The sequence below is a fragment of the Megalops cyprinoides genome, chromosome 7, assembly GCF_013368585.1.
Source record: "Megalops cyprinoides isolate fMegCyp1 chromosome 7, fMegCyp1.pri, whole genome shotgun sequence".
NCBI classification, from domain to species: Eukaryota; Metazoa; Chordata; class Actinopteri; order Elopiformes; family Megalopidae; genus Megalops; species Megalops cyprinoides.
Genome location: NC_050589.1, coordinates 21,524,088 through 21,548,108, shown reverse-complemented (window position 1 = coordinate 21,548,108; position 24,021 = coordinate 21,524,088). Strand labels below are relative to the sequence as shown.

Sequence of the window (24,021 nt, the reverse complement as noted above, 5' to 3'; positions counted from 1 at the left end):
ATGGAATAACAATGCTAGACTTTCCCTAAATTGGATGCCCCTTTGAAAACCGAGAAACACGTTTCCCCAGCTTAATTAAGGGAATGCATAGCACAATAGGGCTTAAGGAGTGAAGACATGTCCTATAAAAGACGCATCTGCTGACAGATAGACTCTTGAAGAATTGAAGAGACACTCGTGAGAACTCTCTCTGGCATCATTAATAACATTCCCCCGCATGTGCACCTAACAAACTAACGAGTAATTATGTGCTTGCGCGTTCAGAAAGGGCTATATTTTCCTTGAAAGCTTTGTTGGAGGCGGATCCTTCCTTCAGAGCGCTAAGCGCTGCTGTAGGGAGGCGGGGTGGGTGTTTCTCAAGCTCCGACTAAAAACGGACTCCGGTACATGAGAGTGAAAAATCTGTTGGGTAGGGCTAAGGAGTGCTCACTGTGGGAAATAATCACATTGTCAAGGCCGTTGGGGAACAGCAATCGGTTCGGGGTTGCCCAACATCAGGGACCTTGCGAACGGGTCCTAATATAGGCGTCCTGAGAGAGTTGGATATCTCTATTAAGAATATTGGGTCACCGCATCACATCATAACTTTGACTACTACTAAGTGGAAAGAATCTGGAGATGATGAGGGGATTGTCCAGTCTCTCCCTGAATATTGCTCTGTTTTCCCTGATGTTGATGACTGCCTCAGCGTCCAAGCTGAATGTACCTCGACTACGGCTGTCCTACAAAGGTAGGTTATTTATCAATTATTTGTATAATTGTTAATTAAACAATGTAGGACCATAGTAAAAATCTTTAAGTTTATTATTGCTGAAAATGTGAAGAAGAATGTGTTGAAGAAATGCTGAAATTGCTCTGCTGGGTGAAGTTATAACTGATGCGCTCCTTTTTTAGGCTACTTGCAGCAATCCACACATTATAGTAATATTCCACGGAGCTGCTCAGCACTAATCTAGTAAGATAAATGTAAATAACACGTTTGTTTATTTATATTTACATTTGTTAAGTTAGTTGGACAAGTGATATAATATAATATGATATAATAATGGTAATAAGCTTTATTTATTGTGTTCTTCGTGCGCAAACACCCCAAGGCACGTTAAATCTTAAAAAAAAGACATAAAACGTATTTAAAACAGACACATATAACTTTTAACACAATATCACTATTATTATACAGTAATAAGCAAAAGATTAGAAAATGTAGGTATAAAAATGCGATATCTTTCCGTACATGGGGGTACCTGGCCTGCACTGACTAGTTTACTCAGCTGCAAAAACTTCCCAAATCATACTACGTTTTGCTTCGTGAATATAATTTAAATCTGCAAATTAATGTTCCACATGTGTTTTCAAACATTATTGCAATTGTAAGCCATTGTAAAGAGTAAGCATAGGGAAGTTCGCAAAATCAACGATAAAATAGGAATTATATAAAAGATTACTGACTGGCGTTGGTGTACTAGGCGAGTATGGCCAGCTCGGCGTCAGGTGTTCGGGCACTCTCCACTTTGGCTGTGGAGTGTTCGTCCCTTCCCAGCACGTGCCAAAAATACCCGACCTGTAGCGCGCAGGAGCACGCGCCGCAGAGCCACGCTTCGAACCGAGTGTTTCCCTTTGCGATGCTGTGTGTTTAGTTTAAATGATAATTTAATAAAACGCATGGGGCTGATATATATTTTCGAGCATCAAGGAAATATGTATTATCTTATTAATTACCAACTCAACCAGTCATTATATTTAAATATCAAGCTGCCCCATCCAGTGGAACGACACTGAACAGCTGTAAGCAGCCTATACACAAATTAGCTGGTAAACGAGTATTTTTTTTAAATTATTATTATTATTATTATTATTATTTTCATCATCATATTATAATAGTTATTATTATTATTATTATTGCTTCTAATACTACCACTATCTTCAACAATGATACAGACGATTCAATCGGAATGCTTTTTAGAGTTGCAGCAGGTCGACTTTGCTTAATTTGGTAATTAATTCCATTACGTGTGATTTTCGTTAATTTTCTTGCCTCCTCCTTCTTACTTTTATTATCTTTGTACTTCATTAATCTGTGATTTTGTAACGTGGAATCCTTGGACGGAAGCGGTGCATGATTGTTTCGAGTGCCGTGGTCCATAACGGTGGGAAGTTACTGGATAAATACGGTAACTGTTGAAATGCCCGTGTTTCCCCATTTGTGTTTAGTGACACTTTTGCTCAACACGGTAGCGCGTCTTTTTTTTTCCCTTTGGGGTTTTTGGCATGTTTTCACCCCCTTTGTGGTCAGGCTCACCGCAGTGCCCGAGACGTTTATTCCATTCCTCTGCAGCAATTATGTTTTACGGTGCTGGGGAAAAATTGTTCTACCACTTTGATAGCTGTAACCATAGACGGTTAAACGGGAGCCTCACCTTCTTCGCTTGTAAAGGCTGTGTCTACACTCAAAGAATGTTCTCAGAATATTCCATTATTATTTTAGAGCTCTGAATAATTGATAGGCTACTGCTGCAGACTTCGTTGTGTGAGAGTCTGGCTGTGGAGGGAAAAATTGTCATTGAAGGGAACTGTTTCCTAAGGATGAACCGATTTTCCGCAAATTGAATTTACAATTATCGTGGCATTAATGTGACATTAATATGCTGTCGATTTGTCGATCGTGGTGAGGTTTAAGTTTTTGAACTTAGTGTGCCAGTGTATGTTCATTAGTTTCATTAGTTCATTAGTGTGTCACATTAGCCTGTGACAGAACCCGACAGAACTGTAATGTGAGGCGGGATCGACAGGGTCAGTGAAATCCACATCCTCTTAATTTGTTTCCTTGTGGTGACCCACATTCAACCTAAACACATCTTAGTCTTAGACATATTAGTCTCTAAAATGCTTTAATTAAATTCATGCTCATTTTTTTAAATCATAGGAAAAAAAAGTGCTGGGTCTCAAAGACATTTGCATTTCCCCTGCATTGACCTCAGTGGTTTGTGCACCACAGAGGGAATTGGGCACTTTATCTATACCTATCTTTCCCACCCTCAGTGCCTCAACACCATTCTCAGATTTACAAAGCAAACAATTAAAAAAAAATGTAAAAAACTTTATCACAATTAATCAATTAGCAGGGGATAAGCAATGAAAGCGTAATATTGCAACGACACCCCTGTGGCAAACAGAGAGGTGAAGTTAACCTTTCATTCCCAAATGTGCTCCTCTGACCCTGGTTAAATTGAGCGACAGCATCACCCCTTGTTCTGCTCCATCCCTTCACAGATCATGATCCCTCTTCTGATTTAACAGCATGTCATGGTTTGGATGGATGGTCCATGTGGGAGGTGGCTGTGTTTGGAATAGGAAGTGGGAAACGGCTCTTAAAATCCTTGCGGTGGGCTTGTAAAGTGCGCCGTCTGGAATCCCGGGTTTTCTCTCTGCGGTCCACACAGTGCGTGCATTGGCATGTTTGCAGAAGGAGAAGGCGATGCCCACGTTGGCTTTGGCGGCGTAAGTCAGTCTGGAGAAACGATGGCCTTGCCCAGAACTAAAGGAGACCTTGTGCAGCCAAACTCTCCATCACACTAATTTTGTGGTGATTCAGTTTGTGTTCCCCTACCAAAGAGAAGCAGATGGGTGAGAGGGTTTGTTGTAGTTTATATCCATGAATTAATTTCGTTGTTTTTACAGGGCTGTCCAGATGTTTTAAACGAGGATTAGAGGTAGCAGACAAACAGACAGCTAGACGAGGGCCGTGTGGCCGCTGCATTGGGTGTTTCCACCGTGATTAAAACGCTCGCAGGCTTTTTGGAACGGAAAAGGCGGATCCAAAATGAGAGCAGGCCAACTGGCTCGTCACACGAACAAATCCGAGCAGAACCTTGAGTGAAGAGGGAGAGAGTGAGACAGAGAGAGGAAGTCTGCGTGACTGACAGTTTGACAGCGTATTGCACTGGGAGGACCTTCTAGCCATTTTCATATGGATTGTATTTAATGTCTTCAGGCTGGATGGTCATGTGGTGTAGGGTCATTGGATAGTTTTTTTTTTCAATGCACAAACTATTACAAACACGTTTCTGACCTCAGGGCTGATATTCCTGGTGATATCTAGGTCCCTTAAATGTTGGTCTCTTAAAGGGTTCTGACATATTTCTCAGGTTGACACCTCTGTCGTGGAACAGCAGCCCAGTTCTGTCTGAGTTTGAAGAGCTTTGAATGAAGTGTGCCATGAAACCCATCTCATCACAGGCACGTGAGAGGAGCAGGGCATGCAAAAATAAAACAGTGAGGCTGTTGAGCTGAGGTGGCGTCAGCCGAGGTGTGGGGTTTATAGAGTGTCTCCATTCTACCCGAGACAGACATTACTGTTGGGCTTTTTGCTGTAATTTATGATTTCAGTGCCCTTCCCTTCCACAATAATATGAGTAATCTCTCTATTTTCGGAAAAAATGTAGTCATAAATACATATCCTACTGTTGTCAAGAACTTGCTGAATAAATAATCAAAACTCTGGAGTTCTCAAACAGCCCTCACTAGAATTCACACAAAACCATAAGGAATCTGTTGCAGCAGGAATGTACAGAACCAAAAAATGGTAAATCTCTGAAGGAGAATTTTGAACACACAGTCATGAATGAGAGTGATTTGAGAAACAAGCAAGAAGAGGAGAGAGATTGGGAAACATATAGAAAAATGAGGAGAAAATTTAAAGGAAAGGAGGAGAGGGGGAAAAGGACCTGGGAGGAATCGGAAGGCAAGGACCCCATGCAGCATGTTTATTTGAGGCCAGACAGTTTTGTGTTGTTTGTGTCCAATAAAAGTGAAAGCAGGTGGAGGAGTGACCTCTGCCTCACTGAAATCCACATTCTATAAGCGCCAAGTGTACCCCCTCCCTCCCACTCCTCTTCTGCCCCATTAAGAGCACGCTCTTTTTGCAGGGGTGTAATGGATTATGCAGGAGTTTGGTAAACCCCGAAAGGGGGAGAAGGAACAATGCGTCATTGTGCTAACTTCCTCCAGAGGTGGCTATTTATTGAAAAATATGTGTTGCCTCCAATTAGGTAATAAGCTCTGGCAATGACGCATGCCTCCCCTCTTCATTCACATGATCGCCACATCTGGTGGAAGTCTGTGTTTCTGGCTCCGGCAGCCAGGCAGCTCTATCTGTCTGCAGCGGAGTATAGAGACGTTGCTCTGATTCACTAAATAACTGCCTGCAATGAGCTGTGTCCTCTGGATTCTGCTCTGCCTGTGAAGTTTTATCAGAATGAGAGAGCTGCAGCCATCATGGCAAAGCGGCCCCCCTTATCAGGGGAGTGAGGGGAGACAGGGAGGGAGGTGAATTGTGGCTGCCCCTGTCCCTTCCGCACTGGGACTGCAGTTAGCATAGAGGCGCGGGGGATGTGGTTTCCCTGTCGTGTCACGTCTCCCTTCTTGCGTGCCTTTGCCGTGTGTGGAGTCACTGCGTGATCACTTTTTCACCAAAGTGGAGCAATCTGTGTGTTTTTTCTTTTTTTTAATAACGCCAAGGGACCCATTATGAACCACCTCTACTGCAACCTAAAACACCCCCCCCCCCCCCCCCCCCAAAATATCCTCGAATGAAGCTTAGCACTGAGGAACTCTGAAGGCCTGAATTTACAAAAGGGATGTATGGTAGAAGCGAGGTAGCTATATTCTCATGCCGAAGTGTAACCCAAAGGGTCAGATCAGTCCTATTCACAGCTTAGGGTTTAGGAACACACAAAGTGACATTGACCATCTGTCATTTGGATTAGTTTTCCTCGGTTTGGTGGTGAGCAGCGGTGTCACTACTTGTTTACCAATGTTATGCTGAAATGTCCCCCTCTCCTTCTCCCGTGGGTCCCTGGCTTTTTTAAAGAGTTCGGTTCTGCTTGACCACTGTGTCTGGGTGAAACTTTGACAGTAAATCTTTGTGAAGAGCTGGCCAAAATAAAACTCCAGTGGCAAAAGCAATGGCAACATTTTTAATGAGCGTGGCAAATTACACAAATGGCTCTGATCCACGGGTTAAACCTCTGTAAAACTATTTGTCTGAACTTTTCTAACCACCCTAACACCCCCTGCCCTTCCCCCCAACTCCACCCTACCCTGAAGTGCCTTCCAAGAGGTTCCGTTTAATAATCTGAGCTGCGAGTTACTTGTCACAGTGCATGGAAGTCCACTCAAAAAATGATGAATGCAAGTGTGTTGAAGTTAATACTCTGTGCATATTTTCTTCATAAATGTCTCATTCTCTCAGCCTTGTGTAAACAACCTGGGCCTGCTGTATATTTTACTGTAAAGAGAGTACTTCGGACTGGTAGGCCATGGTCGAAAAAATTGCTGTGTTTCATGGGACAAGTATTTATTTTACAGTTTGAAAAGCAATACCTCAAACAATGTCTGCCCCCACGGCTACTATATTAACAGAGGGATTTGTGTATTTTCAAACTGCTTCTCCAATAGCCCCTGCAGGCTGTCAGTGGTTAGTTTGATGAGGGATTTTCTGAATATGGCTTTAGTTTCAACCAATGTGCTATTGTATTGACAGAATTATTTTGATGTAAAAAGCCCTCTGCATGACCACAGAGCTCCCTTCCAAGTAGTAATCACTGTGATTCGGTGTCAGCTGTAATATGTTACTGAACATTGAATAAGGTATATTGAAAAGGTAGGGAAAAAAGAAAGTTATTTTTATTTTTGGTGTGTGAGACTATTTTTTGTTTATCTGTTTTGATGTGTCTGTCTGTAGTGTCTGTGCCCATTGGAATTGCAGATGTTGTTGCTGCTGTTGTGTGTGTGTGTGTGTGTATCCGTGTGTATGTTAGAGGTTCTGCCTCTTAACCTGTTCACCAGTGTTGGCTCTTGGGCTTTATGCCACTGAAAGGTGGGTGTGAGAAAGCAAAGGGTGATGGGAACCCCTTCTAAGGGTTTTCACAAGGCAGAGGGAAGACAGTGCGTGTCCTTCACAGTGATGTGTGCCGCTGTGAAAAATTTCCCCCGTTTCTGGCAGCACTGGCCCAGCAATCAATTCGTTCCACCCAGGAGCTGCTGACAAGGCGTTCCAAAGGCAACAGTGCCCACAGCACATGATATATTTATTAAAGGGATCGGAGCCAACACACACACACACACACACACACACACACATATGCATATAATATCAGGCACACACAAAGATGTGACTGCTTCAGCACTCCTGCTCATAATTAAGGCTGCAGGTCTGTAAGGCCGAACGAATGCACTCCAAAACAAATGGAGCACACCAGAGGGCTGTTAATAAGGGGAGTTCTTTAAAACAGGGAGCTGCCACAGAATGGGAAAACCAGCTGCTGCACGGGGGCCAGCAGTGTTTACGAGGGCAATTTTTTAATTATGGAGAGAGGAAGGGAGAGTTTTTTTTTTTCTTTAAGGCAGGCAGGACCAGGCCATACTTGCTGGCCTGCTGGCCTGCTGCCTTGCTGCCGTACCCCAGCTCCTCTGGCAGTGTCCTGGTTTGGATTTATTTTGGAAAAGCAACTGGAGCATGTGGCTGTATCAGGGATTGGGTCTATCCATGCCTGTCATCACATCATTATTCCCCTCTGCATCAATTTTCATATGCTTTTGTGCATCCCACGTTCTCAGTTTATGGCAAATCCCCACAACTGTGAGATGATTAAGTGCGCTCTATGAATATGTAATCTGTTGAGTTGGTGCAAAGAGGTGAACAATGTAAACCATTAGAACGGAACAGAATGATGGAATGGGACAGCCCACGGAAGTGCTGTGTAATTAAGACCCAAGTTCAAAAGTTACCCCTTTTCACTCGCCGCTCCCAGACTCGAGCCCAGCTCAGGGGGCGGATCGTGTAACCAAGTTAAGATATGCGTCTCAGCATTGCGATAGGAGTGGGATCCCTCCTTGTATCCAGCAGATTGCTCCTGACAGTGGCCTGGCGGCAGTCTTCTGAGTCAGAGGCTACATCTATCATAACTCAGCCCCAGGAGAAATGCGGGGACTAGGAACCTTGCTGTCGAGGGGATGCTGTTGTACAGGAGGCTTTTCATGAAGGACACATGTGACACATGTGACTCAGATAACATGATCCAGTGGCCCACTGTGTGCCCTCTACCTGCCAGACTGTTCTATGATCTAATTCCCTTAGACTGAGTGTATGACCAGTGTCCTAGTTAACATGGAAGGAGGGATGTCCCTGGCCAAGAAAAACAGCAGTGCATTGTCTCATTACACATTCAGCTCTCCCTAATCTTATTACTTATCAAGTAAAAATAGAATAAAGGAAGGGCCTTGCGCTGTGTACTGGTTGTTCTGCGCAAAACGATTAATCACACTTGCAATGTCCTGAGAAAAAAATACTGGAGGAAACCCTCCTCCCCCAAACATTGCGGTAAACAGTTAAGATCTTGAATAAGTGCCCTCTGAATTCCAAACTTGGACATGTGGCACAGAGTGTCATGTGAGAGGTCCGGAGATGGAAGGGGCCACATGGGCAGGAACAGGAAGCGTTTGCGCTGGCACGCGCATCTGTCCAGTGGCCACAGGTGGACACAATGAATGGCAACAAAGCAATCGGCGGGCTCCCTTGGGCCCACAGCGGGAATAGGGGCCTGCAGCTTTGGAGTGCCGGGAGGGATTCCTGGCATTCCTGGCACACAACAATAATATACAGTGCCCCTAACGAGGGAGATTGCCCTGGGAAGTCTGGGTATCGTAACAAGCGTGAGAGAGAGCGAGTGAGCGAGCAGCCTTATAGTCCTGCCTGGTATGTGCGCTGTGGCCTCGGGTCTAATGTAGTTCAGATGTGCCTGAGACCCTGCGCTGTAAGCCCAGAATAACAGCCCCCCTTCCTTCTGAGAGCGAGCAGCAAGTTACGCCGCTTACCTTGGGGCTCAATTTGTAGAAGGTTACAGATGATACGATCAGTGCTCAGTTCCTCTCGCTCAAAGGCATGCCACACAGGCAGCGTGCAGAGCGTGGCTACCTCTAGGAACTGCTGTGTGGACGCAGTGATGTGGAGGGTGCCACACAGTTTGGGGTACATTGAGGTTTGGAGAACAGGAGGAAGGATGGTTTGGGTTAATGGGTACAGTGAGTTGTACAGTGTATAAAGGAATTTTGTGTCTGAGTACAGTGACCCGTGAAAAGGGATGGGTTTTAGTTGTTTGCAATGACCTGTAAGAAAAAGGAAGGTGTATTGGGTTTGGGTTATGATTAAGATAATGGATTCAAAGAAATGCATTCAAAGACATTTATTTCTAAGGACTTGTGCTTAAATCCTTGAAATTTGTTTCCTAGGAAAATATAAGTAGTGTGGCTGATGTCTATGTATGAATTTCTTTCCAAAAAAATTTATTTTTGAAAAATATTTTTTTGGTGATTCTAAAGAATCTAAAATGATAAAACTAAAAAAATAATAATAATTAAAAAACTAAAAATAAGGCTTTGTCTACTACATAATTCCATTTGTGTTATTTCATAGTTTTGATGTCTTTACTATTATTCTAAAGTGTGGAAAATGGTAAAAATGAAAAGTTGTGTCTAAATTTTTGACTGGTACTGGTGCCCTACAGTGATGTGTGTATAAGTGGAGGTGTAGAGGATTTGAATTGTGGGATAAGAGGAAGTGTGGGATGTTACATAGAGACAGACATGTTTGCATGCCACTTTTCAAGGATTAAGTCTGGAATCCAATATTGCTCCAGCAGGCAATGGAAGCCCCTAAGTCTAATCCTGTTTGGAAGGTCCTATTTCGCTGTCATTACGGAGGAATTGACCACACTAAAACTGGGTTTATGAGCACACATTTCTTTGGGCACAGCTCATATTTGCAGAGTTGTGAATATGTGTGAATAGTTCTCTCTGTCATTGCGTCCCTCTATTTTTCAGATAAATGCTCTATTGTCTGTGTGCTTGTGCAAGAGAATTTGTGTGTTGTATAAATATGTGAGTTAGTCGCTATGGCATGTGAAAGTATGTGGTTTGTGGTTTTTTTGTTGTGCACACTGAAAAGCTTATGGATGTGGTATATTTTGAGGTGTAGGAATATATACAACTGTTTTTTCCCTGTGTTAGACATTGTGTATATACATGCGTGGCATTTGCTACCAATTGCTGTCTTTGAATATCCCCTTCTGTGTAGTTGGAGGTGTGTGGTATTCTGCATTTGTGTACATGTTTAACTGTGCAAAGTCATGTTCACTGTTGAGTGCATGATGTTTGTGTGCATTCCTAACTGTGAACCTGAACTCCTGAACCGGTGGACCTTTCGTATGAGAATGTTTGGGTGTGCAGTGCGTGGCTGGACTCCTTGCTGTGAGTCAGTGTTCAAGATGTGTGTGTGTGTGTGTGTGTGTGTGCGCGCGCGTGCGTGCGTGTGTGTGTGTGTGCGTGTGGCGCTCAGATGATCTTCTGATTGAGAAACTGTGCTCGCAGTGTGTGGCTGACCCCTCGCTGCTGGTGGCTCGGTGCCCCTTTTTAAGGAGGCTTGACGAGGGGGTGGGGAGGTGTTGAGCCAGGAGGCTGGCTTGCGGGGTAGCTGGGAAGACAGGACATGGGGATGATCCCAGCCGCCCCGCCGGTGGCTGATGTTCTCCTGCTGAGTCAATATTATCTCTGGGCTCTGGTTTCAGGACTGGGGATGAGCTGGACACAGAACCGCACAAATGAGGGCATTACCGGGCATTAGCCAGCGGGGTGTCATTACTGAGCCAAAGGAGGTCAGTGCTGGGGCGAGATGTTTTCACTTCCAATTATGTGGCCAAACAGAAAGGCCAATCAAGGCGGGGCAGGCTGGGATGCAGGGGAGATGATCCTGAGGCCTGTCTGAGGTTGGCACTCCCCATGTGGTCCTGCAGATGAGATACTAATTGTGTTTGCGTCTGTGTTCTATCTAAGCAAGGTGTCTTAAACATGTTGTTTGAATCAAGACAGTGTGTCTTTTTTTGTTTGTTTGTACAATTTTTTTTTTTTTATAAGAAGAACTGATCCAAATTGGCTGAAACATAGCTCAATGGAAAAAGCAATTCAGTGGAAGCACAGGAGCTCTCACCTGAAACAGTCAGAATTGACTCATTAGCACTGTCGCGGCACAGAGCAGCAGGAGCTGCTCATGATGTCATTTTTACAGTTCTATTTTTACAACATTTGGAGCCATAATAAAATGTAATGTGCTTTTGAATTGGAAAAAAAGGATTTAAACACAAATGTAGTTCACAACACTTTAAAAAGCCTGTGCCAGAGTGAATTCATCATGAACACGATGCATATGAAATTTCTTCTAATTCAATAATTCCTACTTTTTGCTTATATGTGGTCATTTCAAATCTGATTTTGAGACTGAATATCAGGATTTAGCTTGCTATGTTTTTGGACTGGTGGAGGATTGGCTAGGTGCTTGGCATCTAGCTATGATTGTGCATTATTACAGCCAGTAGCTCATTACTTTACATGGCTCTCAGACAGACAGAGAAGGCGAGAGAGGAAAAGAGCGCGAAGGAAGCTGTCTGCTAACAAAGTGTGAAAGTCGCACAGCTTCCTATGAGGCGTCAGACAGTAACGATCTCCAGATGAGCTGCGAGATGCATCGGCTCGTCTCCGTCGCCCTGACCACGCCTTTTTGCAGGAACGCCAGGGATATGGGCGGAGCTGACAGGGCTGCAGGCTTCAGATGGCGGAGGCGCGGCCGTAAATCCTGCCGTTTACGTCTCCCGATCCGCTCGCGTCCCGCAGGGCGGGTTCAGCTCCTGTTAAACTGCACCGTTTCTGAAGAGTGGTCCGCCTGCCTGCTGCATGGCACTTAGCCTCTCTGCCAGAGCCCGTAAAACACAAAACAGAATCTTTGAAAGCGGTTTCAAATAAAATTTTTATGTGGAGAGTTTTAACGGTCAACCTTTCATTTTGGAGGATGCTAAAACGATTGTTTCAGCCTCTCGCAATGTAGCGGTTTGACTTTGGCCTCCTCCGCTTTCCCTTCATCTTGGCTACAGTCACCTTTTATTTCCAATTATGAAGTATATGAGGGGAAAAAAGTCGGTGAAAGTGTTACATTATATCAGAGGAGTCACTGCAGTTAATAAGAGATGAGTGTGTCAGGGCTTTTGGAGGGCATGTAGTGGCCTGGGTTTGGGGGGGGGGGGGGGGGGTGGGGGGGGGTAGCATGTCTGTCGTCTCCCTCTCGTTGTCCTCAGCAACGCCTCTGACAGATACACAGCCACTGCGCTGAGAGACTGGCACCATCACTCATCACTGGGCCACAGACTGACACACAAGGGCGCCTTGTAGAGCTTTCCTTTCAGTCATATCAATGTGCTACCCAGAACAAAATGCTTACCAAATCTGGACCAGTAAAAAGTCTGGCAGAGAAACTCGCTTGATAAGACATAAAAGAAGATAAATGACAGCATGGTGGAGAGTTTAAACATAATTACAGCCTTAAAATAATGCAGGTATTAAAAGTTTCACGAGCATTAACTACTTCTGAGAATCAGAGATCAAAAGTGGGAACAAAAGCCTGTCTCAGCCAAGTCCACTTGTCTGTATGCATCTCCGCATGCTGGCTCCAGGCTCAGCATCCCACCTTTTAACTCCACAGCTCTAACTGCGCAGCTATCTCCAGTGGTTTGTGAACAGAAGAGCGGACTGTTTTAGTCCGGCCTGGCAGCACATCACACACGTCGGGAAGACCACAGAGAGAGATCCAGGCCTACAGACCCAAACTCAGATAAACACACTCACTCATACACATGCACACTCACTCAGACACAGTGAAAGGATATGTTCCTAACACCCACGCCCAGACACAGACACAAACAAAAACGCTCTTCCACACACAGAGAGGGGACTTGTCTGATCGCCCTCACGCAAGTATGGACACACGCACGTGCACGCACGTGCAAACAAACAGCCATTTAGACACACAGAGCGTACGTGTCCACACGCCGTCGCACAGGCACGGACGAGCAAACACACACGGGCAAAGAGAGAGGAACGTCCCAATACGCACACGGAGGCACGGACACACACAAACACACTCACGCACAAGTGCACACGCACTCTCACATGCACCATTGACCAATGCAGCTTTGCAATCCTGAACACGCTCCAGACTTGGGGGTCAACACTTTCTTTATGTCCCATTGCCTTTCTTCATAACAAACAATTTTCCATTTCCCACTGCTATAGTTAATGTATGCTAACATATATACAGGATGTCAAGGCGGCATGCTGAGCCTGTCCGCGATGCTCGCAATTTAATAACTGTGCTTGATCGATCCGATATGTGTTGTAAAGAGACTCAGAGGGAAGAGGTGGGTTAATGTGTTCTGAAGTTGAATGTGTTTTTGAAGTTGTGTTGTGCAAGTCGTGCATTGTTTTAAGGCACGGTGTAGTAATGGGAAAAGCAGGTCTGGCCCACCAACCTCACTGGAGAGCCCCAAGCGAAAACTTCGGCAGAGTGGAGCGGTGTGCTCCTGCCAGCTGTAGGCCTGGGGGTCTCTCGCCGTGCTGACCGGAGAGCAGCCTGTACCGCAAAGCCTCTCTGTCTCAGCTCTGCGGAGGGAGGCGCCCGCTCTGTCATTCCAGTTAATTTGCTCTCGTCCTGATGCATTTCCCAGCCCCAATGTGATCCATATGGTGCCTGCTGTATTGTAGGTACACAATTACAAGATTTATCTCTGGTTTTTCTCTGCGTTACAGCCCTGTTGTACCTCAGGGTGTTACTGCCAACTGCATGGACAGCTGTGGTGTTCGGTAATTGAGTGTGGCATTGAAACAGATCGCACGGTGGGAAGTCTGGTGGTGGGGCAATAATGTCTGTAAACATAAAAAGGTTAATCAGCCCTTAGCTATTCAATTTATGCACATTCACTTTAGCTAAGCAGTGAGAGGGCTTACACATCCTCCTCCGTCCTTTGTGGTGATAATAACGAGCTGATCTGAACAAGCTGCCAACAAGCTGATTACAGTCAGGCCATGAGCGATTGTAGACCCCATGAGAAATGGAGCAATGAACACCTGTGCTTTTATTCATCCCACTCAGATAAGGGTAAATGCTCTTTCTGAAGTTTTGAGTCTGTGCCAGTGTTGAGTCTGATCTAGGGTAATTGCTGCCATGAGTTCCCTCCCTACACAAATCCTTTGAACTGCACCATGATAGAGGGATCTGTGGTGCCCTGGGACCAGTACAGGAACTGGGAAAAGGAGCTTTGAGAGGGCTGTCTTTTGTGTTAATCCAAAAATGAGCACTAGCAAAGAATGACAGCTTGAAGTCCATGACTAGGTCTGATAGACTTTAGTCAACTTTTGACTATATAAGGATACCATAAAGGTAAAGTAAGCCCAAGCAATCTAGCAAAATTCACCAAGAATGAATAATAGTGAAAAAACAGTCAAACATGGAAGAGGCCAGTGCTTGATCATTGGAATTTATTTTGTCTGAAAATTGCATTTTAAAAGAATACAGTCAACACAGGAAAAACTATTTTTCTGGATAAATTTTGAAAAAACTTAAGAATCACTTTATGTCCATGACTGGACTTGACAGACCAATGTTCTGTAACTTCACTGCTTACCAATGACTTCTGCTGTCTCTCTACTAGTCGGCAGCAGCCCAGCAGAGAATCAATCCAAGTACATGCACAAAGACAGAATTGAAAACAGGCAGATTCCAGCTAAATTAGAAACTGATTTTTGACAGCACATTAAGCAATTTATTCATTTATACAAATTCCCAGTGTTGATTTGGGTACTGTACATTTTTTTTGGCCCTGAGTCGATGTGTTTCTTAACAGCGGTGTCCCACCGTTCTCTCTCCCTCTCAGATCTCGTGGCCACCAACAGGTCATCTATCTTCAGTGGTCACCGTGGGCTCCTCAGTCTTACCTCTGTGTTTCTGGATGAGTACCACGACAGGCTCTTCCTGGGGGGCAAGGATGTGCTGTACTCCCTGCGTTTGGACCACACCCACTCAGACTCCAAAGAGGTAATCCCCATTGCCTGGAACACTCCATCTTATATTGTTCGTTCACTTATGTACAGGCCGCACTGTTTTTTATTATCTAGCTCGGGTTATTTGACCAAACAGGCCAGACCAGACAGTGGCATTCATTAAAATGAATTACCATCTTGGTTCCTTCATCTGTTGTGTTTTAGACCTCTCTCCTACTTAATGAAATACTTTATAAATCTCTGTCCATTCTTGCAATTCCTTTATAAACCCCCACATCAACATTAGTGGTTGTATTCTGATGAAGTACCTGAATTCCAGGGCTGGGAGCAGCACAGCACAGTTCACTGTCTGTCAAGATAGTTCCCCCGTGAAATACTGTCCTTTTTACTAACATTATCATAGTGCAGAGTTTCCAGTAAGCTGAGAGGCTTCAATATTTCCCACCTTATCAGAGCTCCGTGGTTTTTCCACCAGATACTGGGGGGAAAATCCCCATGCCAGAATTCAGCGGTTTCCTCACCGCTTCAAGTAACAGTCATAAAACCTAAGCACCTTAAATCTCCCGCCGCTCCCCATTCTCTGATAGGCTCCTCTGCCCCCTTGTTCCTAGCTAAGGGCCATCTTGTATAAATCTGCCCTATCTATATTACACTCACATGGTTCTAATTCCTACGGGTGGATTTATCCGCTGTGGGGTGAGCCTGGGCGGGATGGCTTTTCTAAGACACTCTGTCCTGGGACAGAGCCCCTGGGCTGGGCCTACCGGGGCTCCTGTGGTCTTTGACATGGAATAACAAACCAGAGAGACCCACAGAACGAAGTGACAGAGAGCAGAGCAGCGGAAGAGGGAGCCTGAAGCAAAGGGGGCCGGGAGCACAGCGAGACACCTCGAGAGCAACGGAATGTCCTGAGGAAAGCGTTTCCCAGCAACCGTTTGTTAGATTTTAAACTGTGTTGTTTCTCTACTGTTTTTTTCCTAAAGAGGTGGCTAACTCCTCTGTACTGGGTTATCTCAACTGCCCTCCTGCCTTATTTTCCAGAAGGGACTGGTTTGGCATGTTCTAGTTGGGAAAAGATTTGCTCTTTCTCAAGTGGTCCTCTGGAGTTTGCCAAAATTATAGCAGAAAAAAACCCTAAAATAAACAGAGAATTTACATGTAAATATCTTGTTTTGCTCAATGCTATAACACATAAAGAGCACCGTTTGCTTGTGTGAGAACCTTGACTCTGTAATAGTCTGTAAATGACACATAACTCCTTTTGCCATAAATGTGATGGCCTTGTGAAACATGGTCTTTAAACTGGTGTTACACTCAAGGGTATTATACTGTGGCTTTCCAAGGTTGTGGTGGCTGGGAGGATTTATGCAGAGGTTGGGCACAGTTCCCCTGTGGCTAGGGGCACATTTCTCTCGGGTAGAAAGCTTAATGAGGTTCCCATGTGTATGTCCAGCAGGACGAAACACTTGTCTTCTGGATGTGTTCCGGATGGGGCCTCTCTCTCGTTCCCTGTTGGAGACTTTGAGGGTGGATTTACAGAGCCATGGGTCATGTGAAGAGTATTTTGATGCACTAGGGCTTGCCACGCGTGTGCACCATTGCCCTCTGGCCCTGACCAAATACCTGTCACACAGGGCAGTTAGCTAGAGAAGAGCAAGCAGGCGCTCCACATGCTCCCAGCATGGCCGGAGCAATTTCCTGCTGGATTTCAAGAACGGGAAAACAGGCCAAAGTAAAAGTACTTTACCAGTAACGTGACTTTTGAGAATTGTTTCACAGACGGGAAGCTCAGGGAGAGGGGGTGCATGGCGATTTGCATTGGATGTTTGGGAGGATGGTATTTTATGTGCTGTGTATGACAAATGAGGACCTTCACGGTGAGGAAGGTGTCTCACAAGCCACCACTGATCTTTGGCACCTAGCTGGATCAAGCATAGCAGCCATTTTGCACAAGAAAGGCCAACTGATCACTTAAAAGAGGGGAGGGCACCATCATGAGTTCCCTGACAGGTTTGTAAAGGAGTGGGATCTCTGTGTGATTCCTCACCTAAATTGCAGCCCTCCCTACAGCACAGTGTCCCCATCACTGAACTAAACATGCCCTGACACCCCCATGCCATAACTTGGACTTTGGAGCAGAGATGATGCCAAATTTGAAACCAGGATGCACAAAAGTAGGAGAAAGGACACTGGGAATGTGTGCATGTTGAGCCAGTTGTGAATGCCACGGTGCATAAATAGGTCAGCTGATTCACCTCTGAGCATAACACCAGGACCTCAGCAGTGCCCCATCCATACTGTTATAACTGAAGTGAAAGAACAGATTTTGCTTATCCTTGTATATTTCTTTTTTTTTCAATAGGACAGCGAGAACACTCAGTGCTTCGAAACACACAAGAGAAGCATTGTTTTTAAATAGCTGCTTCTGAGCCAATAATACGAAATACAGTTACACACATGATGCCAGTGACCAGAGCAGAATTGTTTTAGTTAGACTTGAATTTACCATTACAACAGAACACTTAAGTGACTCCCAAATCGATGACCTCAGTTTAATTAAACTGGCAGACAAGTCCCACCCCTCTTAATTTGTCTGTATAACTAGGGTGAAGTTTATGTTAAAAAGGGTTAGGTTTCCTGTCAGTTATTTGATTTTAGTTGGAAACAATAACAAGGAAATCTAATTTAGGTATTGTTGTGAAATGTGTGATTAAGGTTCATTGAATCTTTGCGGTGTAATTATTCTAGAACAGGCGTTACCAAAGTTTATTCATATGGTTGGCAACAAGAGGTGCTCTGTCCCTTGGGGCCTCACTTTGTTAATCCCCTTAATCTAGAATAATACATATAAATATTTATAACCTGTTTCAGAAGTGAACATACGTTTAAGAAAAGTTTTCAGTTCACATTTGTAAGTGTTCTGAGGCCTTCAAAAATGTAGATTTTGTGATTTTGAAACAATTTAAATTGACATATTAAGATTAGATAAGATTAATTTAGAATGTATTTCTTACACCTTTCCTCTCTCTCTCTCTCTCTCTCTCTCTCTCTCCTCCTCTCTTGGCAGATCTACTGGCCTCCCTTACCTGGAAATAGAGAGGAGTGTGTACTCAAAGGCAAGGACCCCCAGGTAAGTGACAATCCAGTGTGTATTCTTTCATAATGTAGATCTTTAGGTTAGACACCCCTCAATAATTCAGCAATGCCTGTTGCCATATAACCATTCATCTATATTTAGTCTTGTAGAATCCAGAAACATATTTTAGTGTTCCTATGTAAATATCTTTTAGAGCCTCATAATGTCATAGAAATACTATTCTAGAATCCCCCTAAAGCAGTTGAAATGTTAACAGAATTATTTGTGGCTCTGAAGTTTCTGAATGAGATGGGCATAGTTTTGTAGAATCTTTCAATGGGATGGGGTATGTTGTACATGGGATAGACTTACTGTTATAGAATTTCTTGATGATATGAAATTGGAGTGGCAGATATTCACAATTTACCACAGCCCAGAGATCTCCTTTCACCTTATCCACTCTGTGCTTAGAAGAACAATGTTTCTACAGGATTGAGAATCAGTTAGCACCTTAATGAAGATCAGTTGGAATTTTAATGATGTCTCTCCTTTGATCCATTAAGCACAATCAAGAATCATCTTGCATCTCTTATCCATACAAAATGGAGTTCAGACACCATTAAACTTGTAACGACTCACTTAACGAGGAATAGGAGGCTGGTGATAGACATGGGCTTCATTTTCCATTGTAAATAGGGACACGTTTTGGCTGCATTTTAATTATTTGGTCCCCAAGCTTCTACTAATAATGCAAAGCGAAACCTTCTCACCATCTGTTATCGTTTACATTTTTCTGTAATAAAAAGGAGTTAATCTGTCTCGCTAGATGGGACTTGAGTTTTAAAACCCCGGAGTCAGGCCACGGCGCAGGCAGAAGGTAATTAGCTCGTTTGAAGTGGCAGGTGAGACGGGATATTTAATATCGAGAGTTATTACACGTTTCCGCCGCTGTCGCCGTAAGTAATATCATAAACAGAGATAGGTATATGAGCCCTCTTCCACAGGGAGAGCAGGAGTCATTATGCGGCATGACACAAGTCTTAAATTCTGCACGTTGTAACTCAATCTAACCTTCACGCAGGGAAAGACTCTCTGCCTTTGCGCCTGCTATCTGCTCACGTTGACCCCCCTCAGGGCTCAGACCCTAATACAGTGTGCCCTTCACCCTCCCCACACATGCACACCTCACCCCTCCCACCCCTTGTGGGCTCACACCACCAGTGCAGAGGCCACCAGGTCTATCTCTGTGCTTCTCCCTTTAAATCAGGTGGACTTTTGTTCAGCGGTTCAGCCTTAATGGTGAAAACAGATGGACGGAGGCCTGAAAGGCTTTGGGGGTGGGGGAATGTTTTCTTTAAAGAAAGCAATTTGGTCTACGCCTTCAGTTGGCATGCTTACATTCTCCATAATAGCAGCTTTGAGGGTGTTTATCTTCTGAAACGCGATAGCCTTATTTAGGAGTGCGAAAGCAGTAATGAGTGTACTTCATCACAGGATTCAGTGGTGCATTAAAGCATTGCCTGTACTGGCAGAGATGGGTGATGCTGTGGTGATATTAGGGGCCTGCCCTGTGTAGAGCTTGTGCCAAGGTCACACCCCACCCTGTTTCACATGTCCTTCCCTTGTTGTAACCAATGGAGGGACCTGGTTTTTGAGACCACTACTGGGCAAAAGCTCTGGGTTTTGTTGTCTTTCAGTGGGACACCCTGGAGAGAGGGGAGTGTTTCTTCGAGCATACCATCAAGGCCATGGCCCTTTCTCTATTTGCCTTTCTCTATTTGTGAATTAACCATGATTGACTGCATTCCTTCTCTTTTCTTTAGCCTTGCACGCAGTCATAGTCCTGTTTGCGCTTCACCTCATGGCATGGCTAAATGTTACCCTGAAAAAAGGGTCGAGGGTCATGCAGGGCCGAGTTTGTTTGGGCAGGATGTGCTGATGACTGACCATTCCTTGAAATCATCAACCTAATTTCAATGGGAACAAAACAAGAAGACCTTGAGTTTCTCCTTTCACAGTAGACATTGCTGAGGTGAAGTCAAGCAAAACAAGGCCTTTTTTCATTGCTTCAGGACCGAGCAATACCCTCCTGTGTAGCGGGACACCAGTCGGATGCAAGCTGGCAGGCTGGTGATTGAGGACTGCCAATCACGGAGAGATCAAAGGGAAAACAATTATTTCTCTTTGCCATCACGCCAACAGGTCACCATGAATGGAGTTAGCTGTATTCTTTATGACAGAATAGGTAATGGAAACCACAGTAAAATAAAGCAAAAATGGTGGTGTGCACACTTTGAATAGCTCAGTCAATTTTAATTGCCTGTTGTAAACTTTAACCATATTGTTTTTGTTATGACAAGAACATATGCACTGTTCAGATCGAATTACTCTACCCTCTAAAAAATGCCAGTTTTGGACTATAGCAACAACCCTCCTGCATTGGAGGTCTCTTACTTTTTAAAGGTTCCATGGTCAAAGGCTGGAGGACCCCTTTCTCTACATTCCCACATCCCATCAGCAACACGGAGGCTTTTATTAGCTGCCTAATGGAGGGGAACTGGCGGCTAATGAGATGCCTGATCCCACTGCGTGGCCCTGGGTCAGCCCCCGACGTGTTTGCTTTGTGATGGCTATCCTGCTAGGTCACGACCTTGTGCCTTAGCTTTCATTAACCTCACAGCCGCTGTGCCGTTATTACTCTGTCTCAGCAGAACAAGGCAGTCAGACAGAGGTCAGATGTGGCTCTGTGGGTAGAGGGTGGGATGATTTTGGAACTGTCTCAGATGCAACAGGTAGGTACATTTGTGGGGCAAAAAGATTAAAACGGGTCAATTGTAAGGGTGTCAGTAAGCTTAGAGTAGTGGGTAAAGCCTGGGGTCATTGTATTCCTACCCCTAGGCTGAGATGCTCATCTACCTGAAATACAGTACTTGGGCTGTGTGGATTGGTAATAGTTACCCTGTTGTGTAAATGGGTGATGAGTAAAAGACAGGCTGTGTTATTGCTGAACAGATTTACAAAGGATAACACGAGAGGCTTATTCTCACACAGCTGGTCCGCATCCTTGTTTCCCCTAATTTTACAAAGAAAGACAGCTGGGGGGTGAATTTTATCCTGTGTGGTGAGCAGATGCTTGCGCGGTGGCCAGTCACCAGAGGGGGTCTCTCTGTGTGTCCGTATGAAGCTGTGGGACTGACGGCCGACAGGCCCGAAGAGCCTCAGATACTCCTTCTCCGGGAGTCCTGGCTCTTGGCCCCAGATGGGCCGATCCCATTTCCTTTGGACCATTCTCCTCGGCAGCAGCTGTGAGACCCGCAGACTTTGTTTACCAATTCATTCATTTGATATAGAGATTCCAAATTTCAACAGCAATGTGAAATGTTTTTTTTTTCTTTTTTTCCATGATAGCTTTTGATTTCCTGTTAGTGCTAAAAGCGGCGCTGGCTCTCCGGCGGCATGTTTAGAGTGGAAGCGGTTTGCAGAATGGCCCCAGCCCAGAGTGTAAAAATTTCAAACATCTTGTTCTTTCTTCTTTGACCTAGTAACCCGAGCGTCTGTCAGTTATATTGTAAACCACAATGGTTTTATATTCCTTTACAGATGTTATCTACTAATAAATTAATATATAAGTGATTGAATTAACTGTGGCACTAATTCCATAGTAATTGTGTGTGAGGAGCTAATTGCACAGTAGGATTAAAATGAAAATGTGCTTCCTGAATAATAACACAGGCATGTATAACTTGAGGAACCAACAGACATGCAGTGCGGTATCAAAGCCTTGCCAGTTTCTAAACTCAGCAGTAGTGATATAGATGGTGAGTGGAATGCTTTGTTGGGCTGGTGTCCTGTCCAGCAGTCATAGGTGAATCCCTGTGACATGTGCAGGTTCGAATTCGGTTTCCTTTAAAGGCCACAGTCAAGTTCAGCTGTGGTGTTAAACCCATGGTGGTGAGGTCATTTTGAGGCTGTGGGTCAGAATGATGTCACTGGCTCCTGCTGTGCACTGGAATTTTCCAGGAAGCATTGACCAGGCTCATAGTTACTGCAGTCTTTTAAATGGCTGACCCCCTTGTCTCCTCCTGTCTATTGAATGAGTTTGACCCCATCACCCCCTGAAATGACACTCCTGACAAGTTTCCGTTTGGCCAACCTGATCCCAGAGCTCCTATTGTTACTATTTAAGAACAGGAAACCTTGCCCCGGTCTTCCTGTGCGGCTTTTAAGTTCATGTCATCTTGCTTTCTCTCTCTCTCTCGCTGTCTCTTTCTCTCTGTCATGCTCTCTCTCTGGGAAAAAGTCTCTGGAAAGGACTAGGTTTTTGTGGTAGTTTATTTTATTTATCTTTTAAACTCTTTTTCTTGGCGTTCTTTGGTAACATGTGGAATCAATGGCCTGTGAAAAAAAACATTTTTTTTCTCCAACTCCAAGTTAAATGATCAGAACCCGACGATAGTTTCTGTTGAACTGTATGTAAAAAACTGCTGCGCTTGGGTGTAATTAATTGTCCCTCCTGCGCGTGTATGTTTTACAGAGTGAGTGTGCCAATTATGTCCGCCTGCTGCAGCCCTACAACCGCACCCACCTGCTGGCCTGTGGCACTGGCGCCTTCCAGCCCTTGTGCGCCTTCGTCAATGTGGGCCACCGAGGGGAGGTAAGAGGCTGGCCAACTGTGAGCAATGGGGGTGTTGACTGGTTGGCGGCTTTCATTTTGCTCTGATTGCCCATAGGAGCCTGTGGTGGCTGATGAAGGGATTATTATAAATCATTCATGCTTTTATGGTCTGCCCTGAGCCTCAGTAATGCCAGCATCTCACAGTAAACAGATGCGACCCGCTGCTTTCATTTTCTTTCCTCATAAGGATTTTATTTTTTAAATCACTTAAGACTTCTCCCTGGTCCCACAACGAGCGGCTTGCCCCTTTCACAATTGGCTTTTGTTGAAAAGAACATGGCTCCCGACGCTGATGTTACACTCTGGTGTGCGTGCGTGTGTATTTGATACAGTGTTAGCACTGTGTCCGCCCTGTCCCTGAACTCTGCCGTGTCACCATGCGTGAGGAATGACACGTGTGTGGTTGTTGGCTCTAACATGTTGATTAGGCAGAGTAGAAAGACTCTGCTGCCACCCGCGCCGCTCTGGCTTTAGTGGGATTGGCGTGGACTGGCACTGGGAGTGAAACTGTGAATGTGAATGTGAAACTACCTGTTATTTTACCTCCAGTCCCCTCCGTTATTTGAATGAGGCCATTTAGAGCAGAACAATGGCGATCTCTACCTCATACGCTCCAGTGTGGTTTATGGAGGGGCTCTGTACCCCTATAGAGAGGGGAGGGGGCGCAGTCAGTCTGCGGTCGAGGGCCCCTCAAACCGTGATCCTAAAACCGGAGCGCTGTGGGGGGGCTGCTGAAACTGGGGATGGATGGACTGGTGGTGGGGAGGCCACAGGGTATCAGCGGCCAACCCTGCCATGTTTGCCTGCTCTCTGCATTAATCACTGGAGGCAGTGTAACAGGCCCCTCTGTGTAACATATGCTAAGGGAGGGAAACACAATACAGCACTATGCCATATGCAATACCCACAGCATTCAATAACAGTATACACAATACAAACTATACATCACTGGTAGACAATACATTGCTAGACAGTGGCAAGCAGACAGGTGTGGAGTCACCCCTGAACCCAGTGTGGGTCTGTCTGGGTGCGTGTGAGTTTTCACTATATTGCTGGCAGTGGGTTGGCACCTTACACAGGTCCTGCCCCTCCCCTAAACAGTGTTCTCACCCGCTGAGCATGAAAGAAAGCTGCTATCCTTCCATCCTGGGGGATGTGTGTGTAGGGGATTGTTAGTGCTTGCCACCTGTAACAAAACTAAGGGTAAAAAGGCATCTGGTCAAAGGTCATACCACCCACGACATGGTCCAAAGATCTGCACCCTCATTCGTCACTTAGGGGGGCCCAGGGTGAGGGAAAGCAAATAAGGAGGTGGCTAACTAAATAAGTTTAG

The 24,021-nt window shown here is 44.9% G+C and overlaps 1 protein-coding gene across 1 annotated transcript in view; it reads left to right on the top strand.

The window, feature by feature from the left end:
- The first annotated feature begins 403 nt into the window (after positions 1-403).
- Positions 404-24,021, top strand: part of sema3bl (sema domain, immunoglobulin domain (Ig), short basic domain, secreted, (semaphorin) 3bl) — a 38,107-nt gene continuing 14,489 nt past the window's right edge. Inside the window, exons 1-4 of the mRNA XM_036532577.1 lie at positions 404-730; positions 14,811-14,971; positions 18,005-18,067; positions 22,548-22,667. Of these exons, the coding sequence (XP_036388470.1) occupies positions 619-730; positions 14,811-14,971; positions 18,005-18,067; positions 22,548-22,667 (456 nt within the window). The 5' untranslated portion in view covers positions 404-618. The remainder of the gene's footprint in view (positions 731-14,810; positions 14,972-18,004; positions 18,068-22,547; positions 22,668-24,021) is intronic.